Source organism: Protomyctophum bolini (genome assembly GCF_963924005.1).
Source record: "Protomyctophum bolini genome assembly, chromosome: 18".
NCBI classification, from domain to species: Eukaryota; Metazoa; Chordata; class Actinopteri; order Myctophiformes; family Myctophidae; genus Protomyctophum; species Protomyctophum bolini.
This window is the reverse complement of record NC_137879.1, coordinates 17,422,469-17,442,344: the sequence shown is the minus strand read 5'-3', so window position 1 is coordinate 17,442,344 and position 19,876 is coordinate 17,422,469. Positions and strand designations below refer to the sequence as shown.

The following is a 19,876-nucleotide window of genomic DNA, read 5'->3' as shown; positions in this document are numbered from 1 at the left end:
TATTTAGCTTCATTAAAAGCAGTCAGGCATCCTGGTGGGTTTGTGTAAGAGAGAGGGTGTGTGTGTGTGTGTGTGTGTGTGTGTGGGGGGGTTGCAGGACAAAATTTGTCAACAGTCCCGTAATTCAGTTCCTGGGATTTCTTTTGAGCGCCTTGACCTTTGACCCGGGGCTGTGAGAACAGACTTCAGGGGTCGTCAAAATGTCACAAGATCCCCCCCACCCCCCTCACACTATCTCATACTTTTCATTTAAACATTCACAGCATTTGAGTCGTAAAGGGATATTTCACTTTCAAACCTGTTTGGGGTCTTTTTAAGGTTTGTGTTTCACACCAGGTTAAGTTGCTTTATTCAGTATTTCGATATTTTATATAAATGTTATCAGACACGCCCCCTTCCCATAACTTCAAACTCCATCTTAACCATGTTCCATTATTCGAAAACACCTGTCCTTAGCATCGCTGTACCGCACTGTTGTGACGAAAATAGAGCTGCAGAGCCAGACGGGGCAAAGCCATTTGTCTACTGAGCAAGCCTCTGAAAGGTCACAGGTGGCTTTAAGTCAAAGGTTTTCACAAATCTTCACGATTTCACGATTTTCGTACCTTTGACTATATATATTTTAAAGCCACCTGTGACCTGTCTGAGAAAACTCATTGCAGACACTTGCTCGGTAGACAGAGGACTTTTCCCCGTCCGGCTCAGCTCTCTTTTCGTCACGTGTTCATAAATAGCACATCACAGCAGTTTAATGTGTTAAACTGCTGTCTGTGTCATGAGTAGGCTACATACATCCACACAGGATAGAATAGAATGCAACTATGACGTGCCAATACGTGGTTGATCTTCCACCGTGAATAAAACCGTCAACCTGGCATCACCAAATTAAGAGTTTGACGTGAAAAATACCCACATTTTTGGATTGTTTATTCATCCTTTACATTTACAGCAACCTCGGTCTCACCTGGAGATGGTCATAAAATGGTCTTAAAGCGTGTTTAATTGCAAGTAAGAGACGCCTTGCGCTTTTTCGTTAACTGCCTGTTGTCCTCAGCACCTGCCGCTAAGTGTGCTAACAAACATTCAGGTGTTTTTTCCTCCCCAGCAGACCCCCTGAGGCAGCTGTGTGGTCCCTCTGGCTGACCTCTTGACCCGTTTGTGTCTGCTAAAATGTGTCTGCTAAAATGCTGGGACTCACCAGCCGCTGTAGCCTGATTTACTGTGCTGCTCATTGGGCAAACTTCTGCGATAGTTCACCCCCAAAATGTTTTCCTTTTTTTCTATTGATTACTCACCCCATGGAGACTTGAATTGATATGTTTTTGTGTTTTTGCCGCAGTAGTGGTTACTACAGATTTTTAAGGCATTTCAGAATCGGCTTCAGGTCTTTAATAGGTTAATGGAGTGGTTCTCAAAGTGCGGTCCGGGGGACACCCAGAGGTGTTTGAGGGGGCGGTTCCAGGGGGGGAACACCAGCTAACTTATTGATAGTTAGGAACCAAATGGAAAGAGGGAAGTCTGGACTCTGGAGGTCTCTGCTGCCTGGAACTTGTTGCCCCATGCACGACTCAACATGTAGCCTATAAATGGCCATGTCCATGACAATATTGTATCAGGGACCCCACAACAAGATTTGTGTTATAGTAAAATGTTTCAAAAATATTCCAAATTAGCAGCTAGCAGATCTACAAGCTTGTAGATTGGCTACTTTCAAGTAGCCGAATCATAGTGAAAAAGGACTTCCGCACAACCATGCAGTTCAAAAGCAGGTGCGTACTTAGTGCAGACGACAAACTATTAGAAGGATATATCCGGACACTGCCACTTGCACGTTCAAGAGTAGTTTTTAGGTCCAGTGGAACGGAGCTCACCGTCACCACACTGTCCACCAACAAATGAATTACAATGTCCACCTACAGTAGGGCCTCTTCATGCTACTGTCGTTGCGTGTCCGTGCGTGACATTCACACAAGCACGCAAGCACGTCACACGCACGCACGCACCCTACATTGTGTTTGGTTTCCTCAGTCAGTAAACACTTGCCTTGATGTGTCATTCCAGGTCTCCCATCATGCATCCTGCTGGCCTTCTCTCCCTCCTGTTCCTCGCGCTGCTCCTTCAAGGTAGGATGACGTTCCACTGTGAACACATTGACTGCCATTGGTTTATATTGATTAAGTTAAATTGCACTCTTCACCAACGTCTGACTGGCTTTAGGTTCCTAAGCGAACAGAAAAAAAGGGAAATGATCTGCCTCCATCCGCCAGATTTGTCAAAACAAGTTTTATTCACAGCCCACAACTAATACCCGGGCAATACCTTCAGTGATGCTTGCGGAACTCGACTTTGTCTCGTTCCTGCATGACTGCATCACTGCCGTGCCAGTAACAAATAATTGTAAAGTGTAATATTTGCCTCTGAGAGCTAGTGAAGTATAAGTAAAAGTACTGCAAATTGGAAAGAATCAAGTAGTAAGTAAAACTACCTCAGAATTGTACTTAAGTACATTTACTTTGTTACTTTCCACCACCGCCTAACCTACATTTATAGAAGGTATGTGCATGCATAAAATTAATTGCAAATCGAGTGGCAAAGTGAGTGGCAAAGTGAGCTTAATGTAGTTTAATGTCGTTTAATGCAATCAGATAGGACTTTTCTGTTTGGAAGTCAAGGCCAGAAAGTAGTTTTTTGCCATTTAGTAGGCGTTCATCATCATACTTACAGGTATGATGATGATGTCATGTGCATACCCGCTATTCAAGTGAGTGGTCACTGATAAGCCGACTTTTACTATAAACATCACGTGAAACTATAAGCTATGCATTCTTTACATCAGTGGTTAGATCAGCGAGACCAATAGTGCCCCCCATACACCACACGCACGCACACACACACGCACAGACGCACGCACGCACGTACGCACGCACACCAGGTAAACAATGAACCTGGCATCTGTCTAAATACCATGCTATCTACATTACATTTCTCACACTTTGTGGTCAAGAAAAAAAACTAAAAACAACTTTAAGAGAACACCGTCACGACATCTCCAATCATCATGTTCAACTTGATTGAACTCAGTGTAGGAAACGGACAAAAGGACATATTTACTCTCGACGCGTTCATTTGTAGCTCACTGTCAGCTGGTCACCTGAATCACCGGGGATAATGAATATCGGCCCTCATGGTGAAGGCCCTGCGGCCATTCCGACAACTAAGCTGTTTCCAGAAATGACATGCTTTAGCACCGTCTAAAGTATTTACTGTTAGCCGTGCCGAGACTTTGAACTTCCAGAAACCAGACTGCTGGTCTCTACCCCTCCACCCCCTCTCAGAGATAACCCAAATGACAGGTTGCAGGTATTTTCTTCATAAATTAACATGCTACCTGGAGTGTTGCGCAGAGGTAGCAGAAAATAGCAGATCTACGAGCGTTGTTGTGAGCGCTTGTGCATCTGCTGTTTTCACTATTTTTTGAAACATTTTGAAAGTGAAAGTGCTTAAAGGTAGGGTAATATACGTATTTATATAGAGGTTTTTCCCCCAGTAATAGGGGCCTCCCTGTCTCTCCAGCTCTTGAATAAATATAAAATACATTTTCAGGTAGGTGACAGCATTTCAGCCAATCAGGAGAGAGAGTACCCATTCATCAGCTTCAATTTCATATTGTTCCAGTTCCGATTGTGACTTCTCATTTCTTTGTGTCATCACTTCCAACTAAAACTTCACTTGTTTAGTCTGTATCCTGTCTGAGTTATCTATCGTGATTGGATAACATTGGTATGGTATCACTCCATCAGAATATATCAGAATATAGAGCACACTTATTTTAACCAAAGAAAATCACTTACCCTACCTTTAAGTGTGTGTGGGTTTTTATACAAATTTAACCAATGAAAAACCAACAACAAAACACAAGAGCTTGTGACTAAATAACAACTACTGTACATTGGATCCATTGGAACGCAGGTATATATATATCTTTTCTTTTCATTACCTTGAAAAGTAACGCAAATACATGCTTTTTTGCAAATCCCCACAGTTGACGCAGACGCAGTGAACTGAACCTTCACACATACAGTACTACAGTACTAAAGTCTGGCGTTCCCCCCAGTAAATTCCTGCACCCTAAATCCCTTGGCACTCCTCTGCGAATGACATGGGTGGGATTATCGCCACTGATGGGGGTCCGTTTCCACTTCAGTGGCTTAAGTTTTTGTTTTCTTTCCCCCACAGAGGTTTCACCCAGTTATGTCAAAAAGAAGGTGTGATAAATCTGCCTGGGGTTGGAAAAGGAAAGCAATGCTTCCCAAGACCCTGAGCTTTTGCACTTATCACGTAAATCGTTTGCCTGCCAATATATACTCTTTGTTATATAAAAGTGGGCTGCAGGTGAGATTTGTTGTGAATTTGTTTACAGATCCTAATAGTTTGACAAAGCTAATGCAAAAAGGGAGGGAAAGAAAATGGCCGATCTACAAGTTCACAGTGCAAACGTGTTGATCGGCTATTTCTGCCGATTAGGACATGCCCAGAATAAGGAGGTTATAGGATCCAAGTGGGAGGGAATGAAGCATGGAACATCGTTGAGATGTTTTGCTCGCCCCCGCCCAAACACACTGCCCAAAGGCTGTCATTAGAATGTCTGCCAATGAATCATGTCCATCATTACCACATTAAAAACGGGAAAGAATCTGTATCATTTCAGATTTATTTGGCCGTTCAAAAATAGCAGATATACAAGCTCATCGCATCACCACGCTAAGAAGTTGTAGAGCTGCTAATTTTGAGAAATCATTTTTTTTAGCTGAAAACATGACTTCTGGGGGATCAACCCCTCATCATCCCTGGAACAACATATTTTGAGATGGTCCACAGCCAAATACCTTGAGGTTCCAGCTGGTCCCCAGCTAAATGATGGAAGAGTTGGTATCCAAATGGACCCTATAGATCTTTAACTCTTGAGAGCAGAACTACTATTGATAATCTGTTAATCTGCAGTAGGCCTACTTAAGAAGTCTACACAATTAGGCTAGAGAATGTAGAAGAATTGTTATTTTGATCAACGTTTGCCTGTTGCACCGAATTGTAGTATGGTACCACAGTACAATACAGCATGGAATTGCGGACAAAATCTTATCCAACGATAAAATATTCTAGTAGTGGTCTCAGAGGCTATAAATCTCAAATGGTGGTCCATGGCTTAAATGCTGAATACATAATGGACCTTCACATGAAAAGGGTTGGAAATGTTATGGCCTGGCTCCAGGGCCGCAACAAAACAGAGGAAACTTTACAATGTTTTTTTTTTTAGGATTTAAGCAATTAAATCAAAGTTTCCAACTTAAATTGGCAGGGAAACATTCTGCCCAAAATCGAGAACCAAAGCAAACAAAAAGACATGAGTGCTCCTCTGCAGCCACTCCGGCAGCCTACTGTAGCTGTGGAGGAATGAAGAGCTGCATGGAGCCTCATGTCTTCTTCTTCGTGGGGTTTAATGGTGGTTGGCTACAAATAGTTGCATTACCCAGGTCTTTTTGAGTGGTGCAGAGCGATGTGTGTGGGTGGCTGGGTGGCTGGATACTATGAGCACTATTCTTTTTTTAAAAGTGGCCTTAAATAGTGTTTGGAGAGACAATGGCCAGGTGTCTCCCCTTCCACTAATCACCTCTGGCTCCACCCTCCAATCCAGCACTGCAATAGAATGATTAAAGGCACACACACACACACACACACACACACACACACACACACACACACACACACACACACACACACACACACACACACACACACACACACACACAGAACCCCAGACTAAAGGCCCAGGGGGTCGTCAGAGTCGTCACAGAAATCACTGCCATAGATGAACTAGATGTCTAATGCTTTCTGTATGATAGAATAGTGGTCCTCAATTTTGGCCCCCCAAAACATTTGGACTGGGGACCACCCACCCTGTTAAACACTATTCTAGTCAACGTTTTGTAAGCTCTCCGAGTTATAGACTCATGATAAGGGTTCATTTTGGAGCCTTGGTGGTCCCTGTACCCCATGTTGAGAACCAGCTGTGCTCTGATCCAGTTTGCGGCGTTATACAGACCTAAGGGTCTATTTGGACTCCCCTCAAGGAACCCCTGAAGGGGTCCCTCCTCCCTGGACCTCATGAGAACCACTGATTTAATCCACTGTTTTCCCAAAGAGTGGACAGTGGACCCATCTTTGGGTCACAAGACTCTCAAACCAATTTGTTGCATGGCTTTCAGAAAGTCCATGTGGCTATGGACTTTTTTATGTGTCCATGTGGCTATGGACTTTTTAATGTTTGTTTAGACTCTAAACAAACTTCGAGCACTTCACTTCATCTCTCTCTCTCTCTCTCTCTCTCTCTCTCTCCCAGTCCATCCAGGCTGCTCCATACAGGAGCTCCAAACCACTCATGAAATCATCAACAAGATCAACTCTGCAGGCCAGAGTAAGTACTGCACCTTAACACTTATTGATTACAGTAGTAACCTGGCATTAACACCGTCTGAGAAACTCATACCAGGGCTATAGGGTTACAAGTTAAGGCTATAATTTATGTCCGAATGTCAAAATGACAAAGGATGAGCCTGTACTGTAGTGGTGTGTGTGAGTGTGCCTGTGCGCGTGCGGTGCGTGCATGCGTGTGCGTGTGTGTGTGTGTGTGTGCGTGTGTGTGTGTGTGTGTGTGTGTGTACATGTGTACGTGTGTACGTGTACGTGTGTGTGTGTGTGTGTGTGTGTGTGTGTGTGTCTGCTTTCACTCACCCATTATGATGAGCAGTGCATTCTAACCTGACAGCTACAATGCCAGCTAGTACGAACACGCTCAATAATTGGTGTGTGTGTGTGTGTGTGTGTGTGTGTGTGTGTGTGTGTGTGTGTGTGTGTGCGTGTGCGTGTGCGTGTGCGTGTGTGTGTGTGTGTGTGCGTGTGCGTGTCTATGCATCTATGCAAGTGTTTTGGAGAAGTAAATTGAGCTCAGACATGCTATAAGCTGTTTATTTCTGTGGTATTTTGGCAGGGTGAGGGCAGGACAAAGTCTAAAGTAGCTGACTGCTAAACAACACGTTGCAAATGAAAGATATTGTACTAATACAGTGGTTCTCAAACATTGTCATGTCAAGGGTCAGTGATGGAAGAATAACTGTTTTACATAACCCACTTAGGCCTGAGGCCGATTGTCAGTCACAAAATGTCAGTTTTCTGAAAACCTTTTCATGTCAAGGGCCCCCAAAATGATAATGTATTTGGCTACATGTATAGGGCTGAAGTGGATAGTGTGTTTTCTAATAATAATCAAAAAGTCCAATATTTTCCTCTGAGATGTAGCACAGTACAAAGTATTGAAATTGTAAATACTGAAGTAAGCAAAAAATAAATAAACCAGTAAAAATTGTACTTAAGTACATGAACTTTCAAGGACCAATGATGTATTTGGATGTGGACCCCCCGTCTGAACATAATTTGTGCCAGGTACCCCCATACCATATAGAATTGTGTTGTTAAAATGTTTCCAAACGAATCCGCTACCATTTTGTACACTCTCTGAGTAAAAAATGATTGGGGGTCCCGCAGGGATCAAAACGTTATCAAATTTGGGTCGGTGGTCTAATAATGCATATAGAATGCGGGGGGTGAATTCTTATATGGGGGTCCCTGGCATATGTTTTCAAACGGGGGTCTGCAGGTTAATATGTGTCAGTTTTGGGGTCCAAGCACTGGCACTGCTGTAGGAATGAACTGTGTGGTTAAGCAATTATATAGCTATCTGTTCTGTGGTAACACTAATAAGACAGCACACTGGCGACATCTAGTTGACAGGCAGAGGAGCACATGAGACAGGATGCAGACAGTGGTTGTATTGACATGGTTTTACTAAGCCAATGTTTGGGTCGTGGGCCAATTTTTAAGTGTTGCAACTTATTATCCCCTTTTGTCACATTTCTTTAAAAAAAGAAAGAATGAAATATAGTTTCCTCCCCCACACACATTTCTGTGTTGTCACCGCTGTTCTATCCTATATCTGACTCACCTGCCAGTGAGGAGCTCCCACCGGGAGGATGTAGAGCCTTCGTCATACTCCTCCCGCCCAACACCCAGCCTGTAGGGTGCATTTGGTTCTATTTGTACACTCCTAGGCCCCTTTTCCACCGGGGTTCCATAATTCTTTCACCAACGAATCTTTTATCAAATTAATTGGTTCAAATACAATTCAAAACACTTCTCTTCACATACAAAGCACTAAACGGACTGGCCCCCTCCTACATCTCTGACCTCCTCTCATATTCCACCTCCATCAGGACCCTCAGGTCAGCAGACAGTCGACTCCTAAATGTCCCACGACAAGGAAGAGGCTCAGGGGCGACCGAGCCTTTGCTGTCGCAGCCCCCAAAATTTGGAACAGCATCCCACTCAATGTTAGATCTGCCCCCTCCACTGAGAGTTTTAAGTCTAGGCTCAAAACGTTCCTTTACTCTCAAGCCTTCCAGTCCCCCTAATTTTACTCTTGCACTTTATACATAGGATACGTTTTCCGTACTGCCTTTTAACTGCTCTCTCTCTCTCTCTTTTTTCTTCTATTTTCTTTTATTGTTTCACTGATGTATTGTATTGCACTGTATTGTATTGTTTTCTTTGACCTGTGAAGCACTTTGGTACGATGAGAGTCGTTTTTAAATGTGCTATAAGATTTGAAATAGCTAAAACTTGGTTTGGGACTCGATATATTATATATATATATATATATATATATAGATATGATATAAACCATCATAAAAAATAAAGAACAGAACCAGTTCTAGAACCAAAGTTATTTGGGTGGAAAAGGGGCAAGAGTTATGGGGCTCCTTGAAATTAAACAAGTTTGAAAACCACTGATCTAGCAACGAACACAAAAATCTAATTGTTAAAGTGCAGCTACAACTTACAATCACAAATAATAATCACGTGATGAAATATCATCATACAAACCTGTGTCATGTGTGTCGGTGTGCGTGTGTGCGCATGCTTCTGCGTGTGCGTCTGCGCGTGTGTGTGTGTGTGTGTGTGTGTGTGTGCGCGTGCGTGCACGTGTGCACATGTGTGCGTAGTGATGCAGTGCTCGGCTGCCATGGATGTGGTTTTCCTCATTGATGGGTCCTACAGCGTGGGGAAGGGCAGCTTCGAGAGGTCCAAACACTACGCCATTAAACTCTGCCAGGCCCTCGACATAGGACCAGACAAGGTGCGTAAAGCACTAGCTCTGTTTGTGTGTGTCTTCTGCAGTGATGGAAAAAATACTCAAATGGCTTATTTACCAAGTAAAAGACAGTATCAATATTGCAATGTAGACATACTCGAGCAAAAGTCCGGAATTCAAACTTTACTTGGGTAAAATAATTGGTATTAAAACAGTACCAAAAGTAAAGGTATAGCGTAGCCGATCTACAAGCTCACAATGTGTCACATCGCGACGCATTGTGATAGCAGATCCTGTGTCTCTCTGCTTGGCACTCCGCATCAAGGGTTGGATAAGTCCCTGTGCGATACTAGTGTCATGTCCAGGGGGTGTACTTGTACATCAAGCTGCCTCCCAAGATAGGCTCTTGCCCTATGGGCCTCATGGCTCAGCAAAATAGGCTTACTTATTATAATCATTGCTATAGAGTGTTTGTTCAGTTCCAGTTCCAATGTTGTCTCACTTGTTCATCCTGTATCCTGGCTCAGTTCTCTATCCTGATTGGATTGGTATCCCTACCTGAAAATGCATTTTCTGCGTAATAATCGTAAAACACTAATTTTAATCAGAGAAAATCATATTTCGTTTCAGGTGCGAGTGGGTTTGATTCAGTTTGGCTCTGCCCCTCGGCTAGAGTTTGCCCTGGACGCTTACACCACCAAGGCAGAACTGAGGAGGAACATGAAGAAGATAACCTACAAGTATGTCCTCTCCTCTCCTCTGAAACTGTGGTTGTATACTGGTCAGCTCCCACTACAACAGTATCTTTTCAATATGGCTACTGTGCATAGCCTATTGGGACCAACAGGACCTTTGGACCCGTAATAAGTCTGTAACTCTTACTCAGAGTGTACAAATAGAGCCTTAATAATTCTGTAACTCTGAGCATATTTGAAATTGAAGAGTTTGAGAACTATGCACTGCACATATGCAGCGCCTTCGCAGTAGCAGCTCTGCATTACTTTATGGCCAGCTTTCCTGCTCCATTTAAAATAAAGGAGATTCCACCGTCACACTTGGCGGGCGTGAAATGGTGATTTCACACATCTGTTGAGGAAACCCTGTCGTTTTACAAGCACATACAATGAGTGTTTGTGTCAGCTTCCTTCTACTGCTGACAGTGAATGAAGACGTCTCGTCCAAACCCGGTCTGTCCGGCCCGAGTTCACATTCCTGCAGCCCATACAATGAATCCGCTGAGGACAAGGACTAATGGTGGCTTTAAAACTGATCCATGTGGGACAGAGCAGGAAGGCATTCAGATTTCACACAGTATTCTGGGAAATGAGCGGCTCAAGCAAGAACAGGAGGACTTTAAACAACTTAAAGATGGGGCGCTGTGTAACAGAGCATCATTTCAGATGTTTCTCTAAACCTATTAAAGACCTGATGCCGATTAAGTAGTTCAGAACTGTTCAAAAATAGCAGATGTACAAGCTCACGACGTGACACGCTGTGAGATTGTATATCTGCAATTGTTTAATGGGTTATCTTATCCTAAATAATAGAGATAGGAAGAATCCTACACTGCTTTTACCAAAGCAAATCAGGCCATGCCGTGTCTTTTCTTAACTTTTAATTTATTTGTATAAATTCTACATCTCACACACACACACACACACACACACACACACACACACACACACACACAAATGACTTGTGGGTTCTGCAAAGGAAAAACAAATTAATTTCAGATTAGGTGTGGGTGGTCACCGGATATTAGATAAGCTGCAAACTGGCAGGTCAAAGATAAGGCAGAGTGTTTGTGTGTGTGTGTGTGTGTGTGTGTGTGTGTGTGTGCGTGCGTGCGTGTGTGCGTGTGTGTGTGTGTGTGTGTGTGCACGTATGTGTGCACGTATGTGCGCGTGTGTGTATGTGTGTGATAGCGTCAACGTCCAACAGCAAGAACTTAACAAACCAGGATTCTTTTCTTGTTTTATAAATAATAATCTGTTGTCATCGAGATCAAGATATTCTGATGGGATACACCGAACTATAGCAACGATTTGCCTGGCACATACAATTTCAGCACCCTGACTCTGTTTGCCCAGAATGGCACAGAGCCTTCATTAGTATTATTGGTAATCTGTAAAGGAAGTAAGTAATGAAGAGGCCCAATTTTCTTTCCAATATGGCTGCTCTGCATAGAGCCTATGCACAAGTTGCAGGGAGCTTACTGTGGAAAGTGTGAATTATGGACTACTACTTCATGTTGTCAGTTAATTGTTCAATTCATTTGATCGATCAAATCAGTTAACAATAATGAGAAAAACTGACAGAAATCAAAAAGGGTCACATTAGTCTGCCTATACTTACCCTACAATATCTCCCTCCACACAGCTGATTGAAATCCCTCATCATGGGACACCGGGAACTCGTGGTTTGGATTCATTATGACCCAACTTTCTTTTTCTTCTTTTTTTCCCTTTGATGCATGTGCCTCCTTGCAGGGGGGGCAGCACCCAGACAGGTATGGCCATGAAGTTTCTTCTGAGGAAAGGCTTCCCGGGAGGTCGCAACGCCTCCAGCGTGGCCCGGATGGCCATACTGCTGTCCGACGGCCGCTCCCAGGGCAACGTGGCGACGGCGGCCACCCAGCTGAAGGAGAGCGGAGTGGTGCTGTTCGCCGTGGGCGTGCGGTACCCCAGGTACACCGTCTGATGGACTTTGAAGAACCTTTAACTAAACGTGAATGTACACAAGAGCGAGAAATAGAATACATCGCAAAATATAACCTTTGAGGTTCCCCCCGAAGAATGAGCGCTCTTTGTTCCACTTTTCCCACGTGTAACATGTGTACAGCATTTGTGTAAAAGCACAGTTTCAGAACGGCCCCTTCACTCACTTTATCGAAGTCAGTATACTATGCACCCTGGAAGAAAATACCCACCCCTGGCCTTATAGGTCATCTACTACATCTCTCTCTCTCTCTCTCCCTCTCTCCCTTCCAGGTGGGAGGAGCTTCATGCTGTGGCCAGTGAGCCCATGGAGAGCCATGTTTTCTTTGCTGAGCACTTCCACGACGCTGTCAATGGCCTGTACACCACACTGACTACCTTCAGTGTGTGTAATGCCACGCCTGCAGGTAACAAATATTAATAGTAATATCTTATATAGCACTTTTTTCAAATGTATTTTACCACCTTTTTCGAAAGTCGAAACAATGACACAGCACCGTCGTAACGCCAGATAGCATCTGCTATTTTCGCCCCTAGAATAGGGATGATAGTAAGTTAGGTTAATGGGGCACAGTGGAGCTGTCAGTGGTGCTGTTGCCTCACAGCTTGAAGGTCCCTGGTTCGATTCCCGCTGGGGATGCTGTGGGCACGGGGGGCGTGCTCTCTCCTCCGCGTCATCAGCACCCATACCCTCCATACGCTAGGTGTGGTTGACGAAAGGACCGGTGGATCTTTGGAGTTTGCATGTTCTCCCTCTGTCCCCTAGGGTAGGTACTGTAGTACCCTCACAAAAACATTCAGTAATCCCTCTATATCGCTGGTGAACTGGGATGGAGGGGAAATTAACTGGTTGGAGTAACGTGTTCCTTCCACGCGCTACGTCTTACCGGGGAAACTCCTCCCTGTCAGGTCTGCTCAATCCTCATGCATTGAAGGAAGCATGAGCTCAGTTCAGGGCTCTCCCCAAGTTGGCAGAGGGAGCATAGTGCCCACAATTACAGCTGGCACCGGATGAAAAAATGGATGATAAAATCTTGGGATAAAAGCAAAACAAAAAGGTAGTTTAGGCAGGTAGGCATAGGGTTTGTGAGGGTTAAGGCTACGTTTAGGCATAGTTTTTGTGATGTTAAAAGCTAGGGTTTAGGCGCCATCTGGGCGCCACACCAAAGGAAGAGGGAGTCCCTTCCCCCTCTCTACCCCTCTCCACATCCCTAAATACATCCTCTTCTCTTCCTTCCCGTCTAACTGTGAATCATCCCTCGTTCCCATCCCCATGTCTCCAGGCTGTCAGGTGGAGACGTATCCATGCGAGAGGAAGACCTTGGAGACCGTCAAAGAACTGCAGGGCAACTTCATGTGTTGGAAAGGCTCTAAAGGCTACTCCCCGTACACCTCCACGTGCCCTTACTACAGGTGACACCACCTCACTGTCACATACTTAGACCAGGGGTGCAGTACTTAGTTTAGACAGTCTTTGGTTTAGACTAGTCATTGGTTAGACCAGTCATTAGTCCTACAACTACAACCTATCTCAAACCCTCACCCTAAACCTAACCTCCCACGGGGCAGCACACCTAACCCTAACCTTAACCTATGTCTAACCAATGACTAGTCTAAACTAAGTATGCACCCCGTAGACCAGTGGTTATCAATCTCTTCAGGCCGCGACCCCCCAAAATAAATCATATTTGAACTGGGGAGAGACCCCCCCTTTGTAAGAGTTGAGGGATTACATTTTATGCTTTCTTTTGCCTTTCCACAGACAGACAAGCTCATAACACCACTGCCCACAGAGCCTTGATTAGTATAACTAGTCCATACCCGTTCGGGGATATGACATATCCAATCCCTACCTCTCTCTCCCCTCTCACTCGGCCCCCTCTCTCTCATTTGCATTGATGTCTTACGTCGTCATTTAGTGCCCTAAGCAAACATTAAACTCCATAGACATGGCTGGCAAATGATTTACGTCATAAGTGTTCTAAACAAAACATTTGGCTGCCATGACAGCTGCCATATGAAGTAATCTTTAAAGCCACGTATTGAAGGATGTTTCCATCAGAGCCATCTAATAGAAGAGTTATGATATTGGTAATATATGGTACAAGCTGGAGTTGGAAATACATTGTTTTCAACGAGGGCGGCGCAAATAAGAGCTATTTTAAGCATGTGTGCAAAATGCCAACTGTTTTAGAGTATTGTACAGTAACAACTAAAGTCTCTTTAATGTTTATGTTGTACTACTTCCGGTCCAGGACATGTCCCAGTTGTCCCCATTCTCAATAGAAGTATGTAGGAGAGCCGCCATTGGACTGGCCCCATGAAGTGAACGCAGTTTGCGTAACTCTGTCTATATCTAAGGCTCTGGTTTCCATGGGGTCCCCAGGAAAGGTTATTATCCCGTGTGGATACGCTGGTTGTGTGTCTTCAGGTTACCCAACATAGTGAAAGTCTTGCCACAATGTTTACAATAGAAGGGTTTTTCTCCCGTGTGAATACGCTGGTGTGAGAAAGTGTCAACCCAATCAAACCTCAATTGTCTTATGATGAAATCATGTTCTAAAAAGTCCATAGACCCCAATCTACACTGTGTTAATCTGAGAGTTTACAAAGCGAGGAGATATGGCAAGCTGTCCTATGTTCAACAACACAGCCATGCAAAATAACATTGACAGCTATGAGGTGGCGAAAGCTTGACCTGCATAGCAACAGTTGCTAAACTATTTGGATTGGCATTGGCAAAGGGCTAATTAGACACACTATCTGATCTGCCTGCCACATATATATAACGATATAATGTGTGTGTGTGTGTGTGTGTGTGTGTGTGTGTGTGTGTGTGCGCGTGTGTGCGTGTGCTTAATACAGGTACAACAAAGTTTACATCAGACACCAGACAGTCTGCCATCGGACCATCTGTCCAGGTAAACACTGCTCTCTCTCTTTCTGTCTGTCTCTGCTTATTATTACCAGTAAGACGCCCTAAGGGCTGTCCATATTCTGCACAATGAGTTTTATTACTTTTATTTTTGGTATTTTAAGCACAATACCAATACCTTTGTACTTTTACTCAAATATTTTTTTATTCTGTTATTTTGGACTTTTACTTATAACACAGTATTTTTACAGTGCAGTATTGATACTTTTTAGGGTATTTTTTTCCACCACTGGTTGAATCCATAGTAATTCCAGGCTGACTGTAGAAAGTGTATTTCTTCTCTGTCCTGCAGATCCCTGCGACTCTCAGCCGTGTCTCAACGGTGGAACATGTGTGTCTGAAGGTTCCGGGAGTTTCCACTGTGTCTGTCCACCTGGCTATGGAGGAGACCCACATTGTGGTCTGTACTGTGTTACATCAGTGGTTTTCAACCCTTTTCACATCAAGGTCCATTATTTTCTCGGCATTTGAGCCACCCACGACCACTAGTTGATGTCATTTTGACATTTAGCCTCTCAGACCCAAAACTGAAGAAAATGTTGTTATCGTTGGATAAGATTTGGTCCACAATTCCATGCTGTATTGATAAATAATTTAACTCGTGGGGTTAAATTAAGTAACGGGGCAAGTACTTTTACTTAAGTAAAACATTTGGGGTGCAAGTGTCCACCGCTCCTGCTCTGTCTCTGGACTGCTCAGTGGTCTCATTAGTATGGGTGTGTCCAGTGGAGGCAGCAGGTGGTATCATTAGCATGGGTGTGTCCACAGCTCCGGCTATGTCTCTGGACTGCTCAGTGGACCTGCTGTTCCTTCTGGAAGGCTCTGCCACCGTCACGCTGGAGGGCTTCCTCCAGATCAAAGCCTTCCTCAAGCGCTTCCTGCAGGCCGTCATCGGCTCGGACACGCCCACCAAAGTGGGCTTGGCCGTGTTTGGTGGAGAGGCGCGGGTGGACGCCCAGGTGGGCGTTTACTGTTACTCCCTCTCAGCTGTCCTGCTGTCTGTCTCTCCTACACGGTCTCCCTCTCAGCTGTCCTGCTGTCTGTCTCTCCTACACGGTCTCCCTCTCAGCTGTCAGTCTCCCCTAGACGGTCTCCCTCTCAGCTGTCCTGTCTCTCCTACACTGTCTCCCTCTCAGCTGTCCTGCTGTCAGTCTCCCCTAGACGGTCTCCCTCTCAGCTGTCCTGTCTCTCCTACACTGTCTCCCTCTCAGCTGTCCTGCTGTCAGTCTCCCCTAGACGGTCTCCCTCTCAGCTGTCCTGCTGTCTGTCTCTCCTACACTGTCTCCCTCTCAGCTGTCCTGCTGTCTGTCTCCCCTAGACGGTCTATCTCAGCTCTATCCTACTGTCTGTATCTCATATGCTGTCTCCCGCTTAGATGTCCCAAAGTCTCTCCTACACTATCTCCGTCTCAGCTGTCTCTCTCTCTCATACACTTACTCATGTACTGTTGAGAATGCACATTTACATTTAATTTAAATGGAGTGACGTGATTTTTGCCAGCGTAAAACATGATCATCAGGTATCATGAATATACTAGGAGGAAGATTCTTTTTTTTCCCCTAAAAAGTGTACAGAGAGTGTTAAAATTATGTTTTTATGTGGCCACGCCACACCCACCAGTTCATCAAGTATGCCTGGTTTTCACCTTAGCATCACCCACCTGAACTTAAGCCTCGCCCACAGCTGTTGTTGTATGATAATGGGGTAGGGGTTAGAGTTATGATGTCCAAAAGTGGTGTGATTTCGATTAGGCCTTTTGACTAATAGCTTTCAGCTTTCAGGAAGAAACCAAATATACCCAGGGAAGACATATTTGAATATTATTATAACCACACCTGGGGCTCTATTAGAGTATAATGTTAACTCCATAGACACAGAAAAAGTACAAAAATCACGGCACTCCATCTTTAATTGTACTTTGTACTTCTACTCTTCTACTTCTACATCTCAGAGGCAAATATTTTGTCTATTTGGAAAAATACTTACTTCTTCCATCACCGCAGGTGGGGAAGTTCACGGGCAACGTGCGGGGCCTACTCAACGCCGTGGAAGCCCTCCAGCCAATGGGAGGGAAGACGCACACGGGCCAGGCGCTTCGCTATGTGACGCGCCATGGCTTCGTGAGCGCGCCGGTGTTCGCCGACGTGTCGGATGACCTGCCGCGCGTGGTGGTGCTGCTCACCGCCAGCCGCTCCGCCGACGACGTGCTGGAGCCCGCCAAGTATGCCCGGGACAGAGAGATGTTCCTCATAGGGGTGGGGCCAGAGTCCTTAAAGGTAAGGTAACAAAACAATATTTTAGTGTTTTTCGTGCAAAACGAATGCTTGCAATGGATTCAGAATCATGAAAAACCCCTAGTTTGACATGTCACATCATGCTACATGCAAAAATTGCCTTATATAGGTTTTTAATGGTACCCCAACTTTGGGTTGGAACAAATTGAGAGGTCCTAGTAGACACATTTATGAACACATTTTGTGAAGAAAGCTAGTGGTAAGCAATTATTTTGCAGACTTGTCACACATTTCGCTAACTTTCCCTAACTGTAGAGTTAGCCACAATCTTTTTTAAATCAATCCGAAACATTTTGTAACCGTGATCAGCGACTCTTTAGAACTCGGCCGTGAATAAAGCTTCTTTTGATTAGAATCGGAATCTGGGAAAAGAATATGTGACAAAATAAGCACTTGAAAGAAACTAGAAAGAAAAAAAAGGGGAAAAAAGGAGGTGGACAGGCGGGCATGGCCATCTTGTTTCCGGTTCATTGCCTGTTTACTCGATCGCATAGCAACCCAGAGCTATGTAGCAAATGACCGCGACCTAACTTCAATATAAAACATTAAATGACAAGATCATTGGCATCGTCATTGGCAGACAACAGGTGTATTTGAAATGCCACGATATCTCGTCATTGGTAGGGAATGTGACTAGAGGGGTTAGGTGGTTAGGGGTTACTCACTGTTGCCTTGCCTTTACAGGGCCAGCTGAACAACATCACCGGCAACCCCCAGCGAACTCTCACCTACCCCACAGCGGACAGGTTCAATGCCAAGGTCTCTGAGCTCAAGGCCAAGATCTGCAGTGTGGACAGCCAAGGTACACCACTATTTCCCAAACAGTGGGTTGGGACCATATATATAAACAAACTAACAAACAAATGAATGTAAGACATTGCATGAATAGAAAATAATTAAGTAGTGAAAATAGTTATCTACAAGCTTGCAACGTGGCGCAACAACACGTTGTCTGCTTGTAGATCTGCTATTTTCACTATGTGGGTCCCAGGAAGATTTGTCTAATTACTCTTTTGCGTCTCGACTTGAAAAGTTGGCAAACCACAGCACTGCAGTATACTGTTGTTCATTTCATACTAACTCAATAAGTGAATAAAACAATTTTACTTAAATCTCTAGTATCCTGTGTTGTGAATTCCCTCTCCTGATTGGAGAACATTGGTATCCCAACCTGAAAAGACTGTTTACTAAAGACCTGGAGAGACACGGAGACTCCAGTTACTGAACATTGACAAACACTTATATATAACAATGAGTACTATCTGAACAAACACTCTATAACAATGAGTACTACCTGAACAAACACTCTATAACAATGAGTACTATCAGAGCTGTTTAACACTTATATATATATAACAATGAGTACTATCTGAACAAACACTCTATAACAATGAGTAGCCTACTATCAGAGCTGTTTAACACTTATATTTACCAAAGACAATCCTACCTTTAAATCTGCGTTCTGCTACTTTTGTGTCCTACCTGGAATGTGAACCCAGGGCCCCTGAACCCAGGGCTCCTGCAAGAGCACTAACATGTCTACTGTTGACTTCTATAACAGAAAGCTCATTATAGCAGGATTTACCTTCATGCAGTACCACTTGTCAACCAGTAGGTGTCCTACCTGACCACAGGGTCTCAATGGAAGGAGTAATCCAGAGTCCAAATATGAAGGCTCGTTCAAATGTCCAAGAGATTAGGAAAACTATATATTTTCAGTGCATGGTTCCCACCTCAAGACCAAAAAGAGAAATTAGACGTTTGCCCTTGCAGGGACTTACCCCACAATCCAACTCTTGAATGAGTGCCAAGCAGGGAGGCAATGGGGCACATTCTTTCCGTCTTTGGTTTTACCTGGGCCGGGGATCGAACCCGCCATGATATCATGCAATTAGAATATATTACATATCACATGGCATGTACGTGTATACTCCTACAGTGCTGCTGCTGTACTTTGTGTTTCAGGATGCTTGGGTCAATCGGTGGACCTGGTCTTTGCCCTGGACGCTTCGGGCGGCGTGGGTCGGGAGAACTTTGCGGCGCTGCGTGACTTCGTGCGCAGCGTCAGCGTGCAGTTCGACGTCAACCGCGACGTGGCCCAGATGGCGCTGGTGACCTACGGCCGCCGGGCCGGCACCGTGTTCAGCCTGGACACGCACGACACGGGCTCCGCCGTGCTCAAGGGCGTGGCCGAGGCCACCTACATGGGCGGGGCCGCTTCCACCGGCGCAGCCCTGCTCCACGTCCAGGTGGTTATGCTTTCGCATTTGGATTTTGTTTTTTGATTTCAGCGGGGGTCGCTCTTTAAGTTTAGTTTTTTTTTGTTTTGTCTTATTGAAAAGGCATGGTTATAGTTTTGCTTTCATTAGTTTTAATGGTATTTTTTTTCCATTTTTTTGTAATATGGATTAGTCAGGGCCGTCATTCAAAATGCTCTGAAAAATAGCAGATCCAAAAACTCAAAGTGTCACATCGCAATGCGTTGTGAACTTGTGACCAACAACAGGGCTTAGAATGGGCACAGCTAAAACCATATTGGAAGATAAGTAACTAACTGTAAAACAAACGGAAATTATAAACACAATGCCCTTAGTTTTTTTTCTTACACAATAGGCCTACTTAATCTGACCTTTTGGTATAAAATTGTCAAAACTAACCAAAACTATTATACGGTAACCATGTCTTATTTATGTATTTTTACCACTGTAATAAACTACCCAGTTTTGGG

The 19,876-nt window shown here is 44.3% G+C and overlaps 1 protein-coding gene across 1 annotated transcript in view; it reads left to right on the top strand.

Annotated features, from left to right (window-relative positions):
- The window catches only part of vwa2 (von Willebrand factor A domain containing 2), a 43,112-nt gene that overhangs the window by 20,806 nt on the left and 2,430 nt on the right, over window positions 1–19,876 (top strand). Inside the window, exons 2-14 of the mRNA XM_080789939.1 lie at window positions 2,062–2,123; window positions 6,398–6,472; window positions 9,114–9,247; window positions 9,833–9,942; window positions 11,692–11,889; window positions 12,193–12,326; window positions 13,203–13,332; window positions 14,785–14,840; window positions 15,147–15,254; window positions 15,623–15,813; window positions 16,858–17,130; window positions 17,833–17,950; window positions 19,114–19,397. Of these exons, the coding sequence (XP_080646065.1) occupies window positions 2,072–2,123; window positions 6,398–6,472; window positions 9,114–9,247; window positions 9,833–9,942; window positions 11,692–11,889; window positions 12,193–12,326; window positions 13,203–13,332; window positions 14,785–14,840; window positions 15,147–15,254; window positions 15,623–15,813; window positions 16,858–17,130; window positions 17,833–17,950; window positions 19,114–19,397 (1,863 nt within the window). The 5' untranslated portion in view covers window positions 2,062–2,071. The remainder of the gene's footprint in view (window positions 1–2,061; window positions 2,124–6,397; window positions 6,473–9,113; window positions 9,248–9,832; window positions 9,943–11,691; window positions 11,890–12,192; window positions 12,327–13,202; window positions 13,333–14,784; window positions 14,841–15,146; window positions 15,255–15,622; window positions 15,814–16,857; window positions 17,131–17,832; window positions 17,951–19,113; window positions 19,398–19,876) is intronic.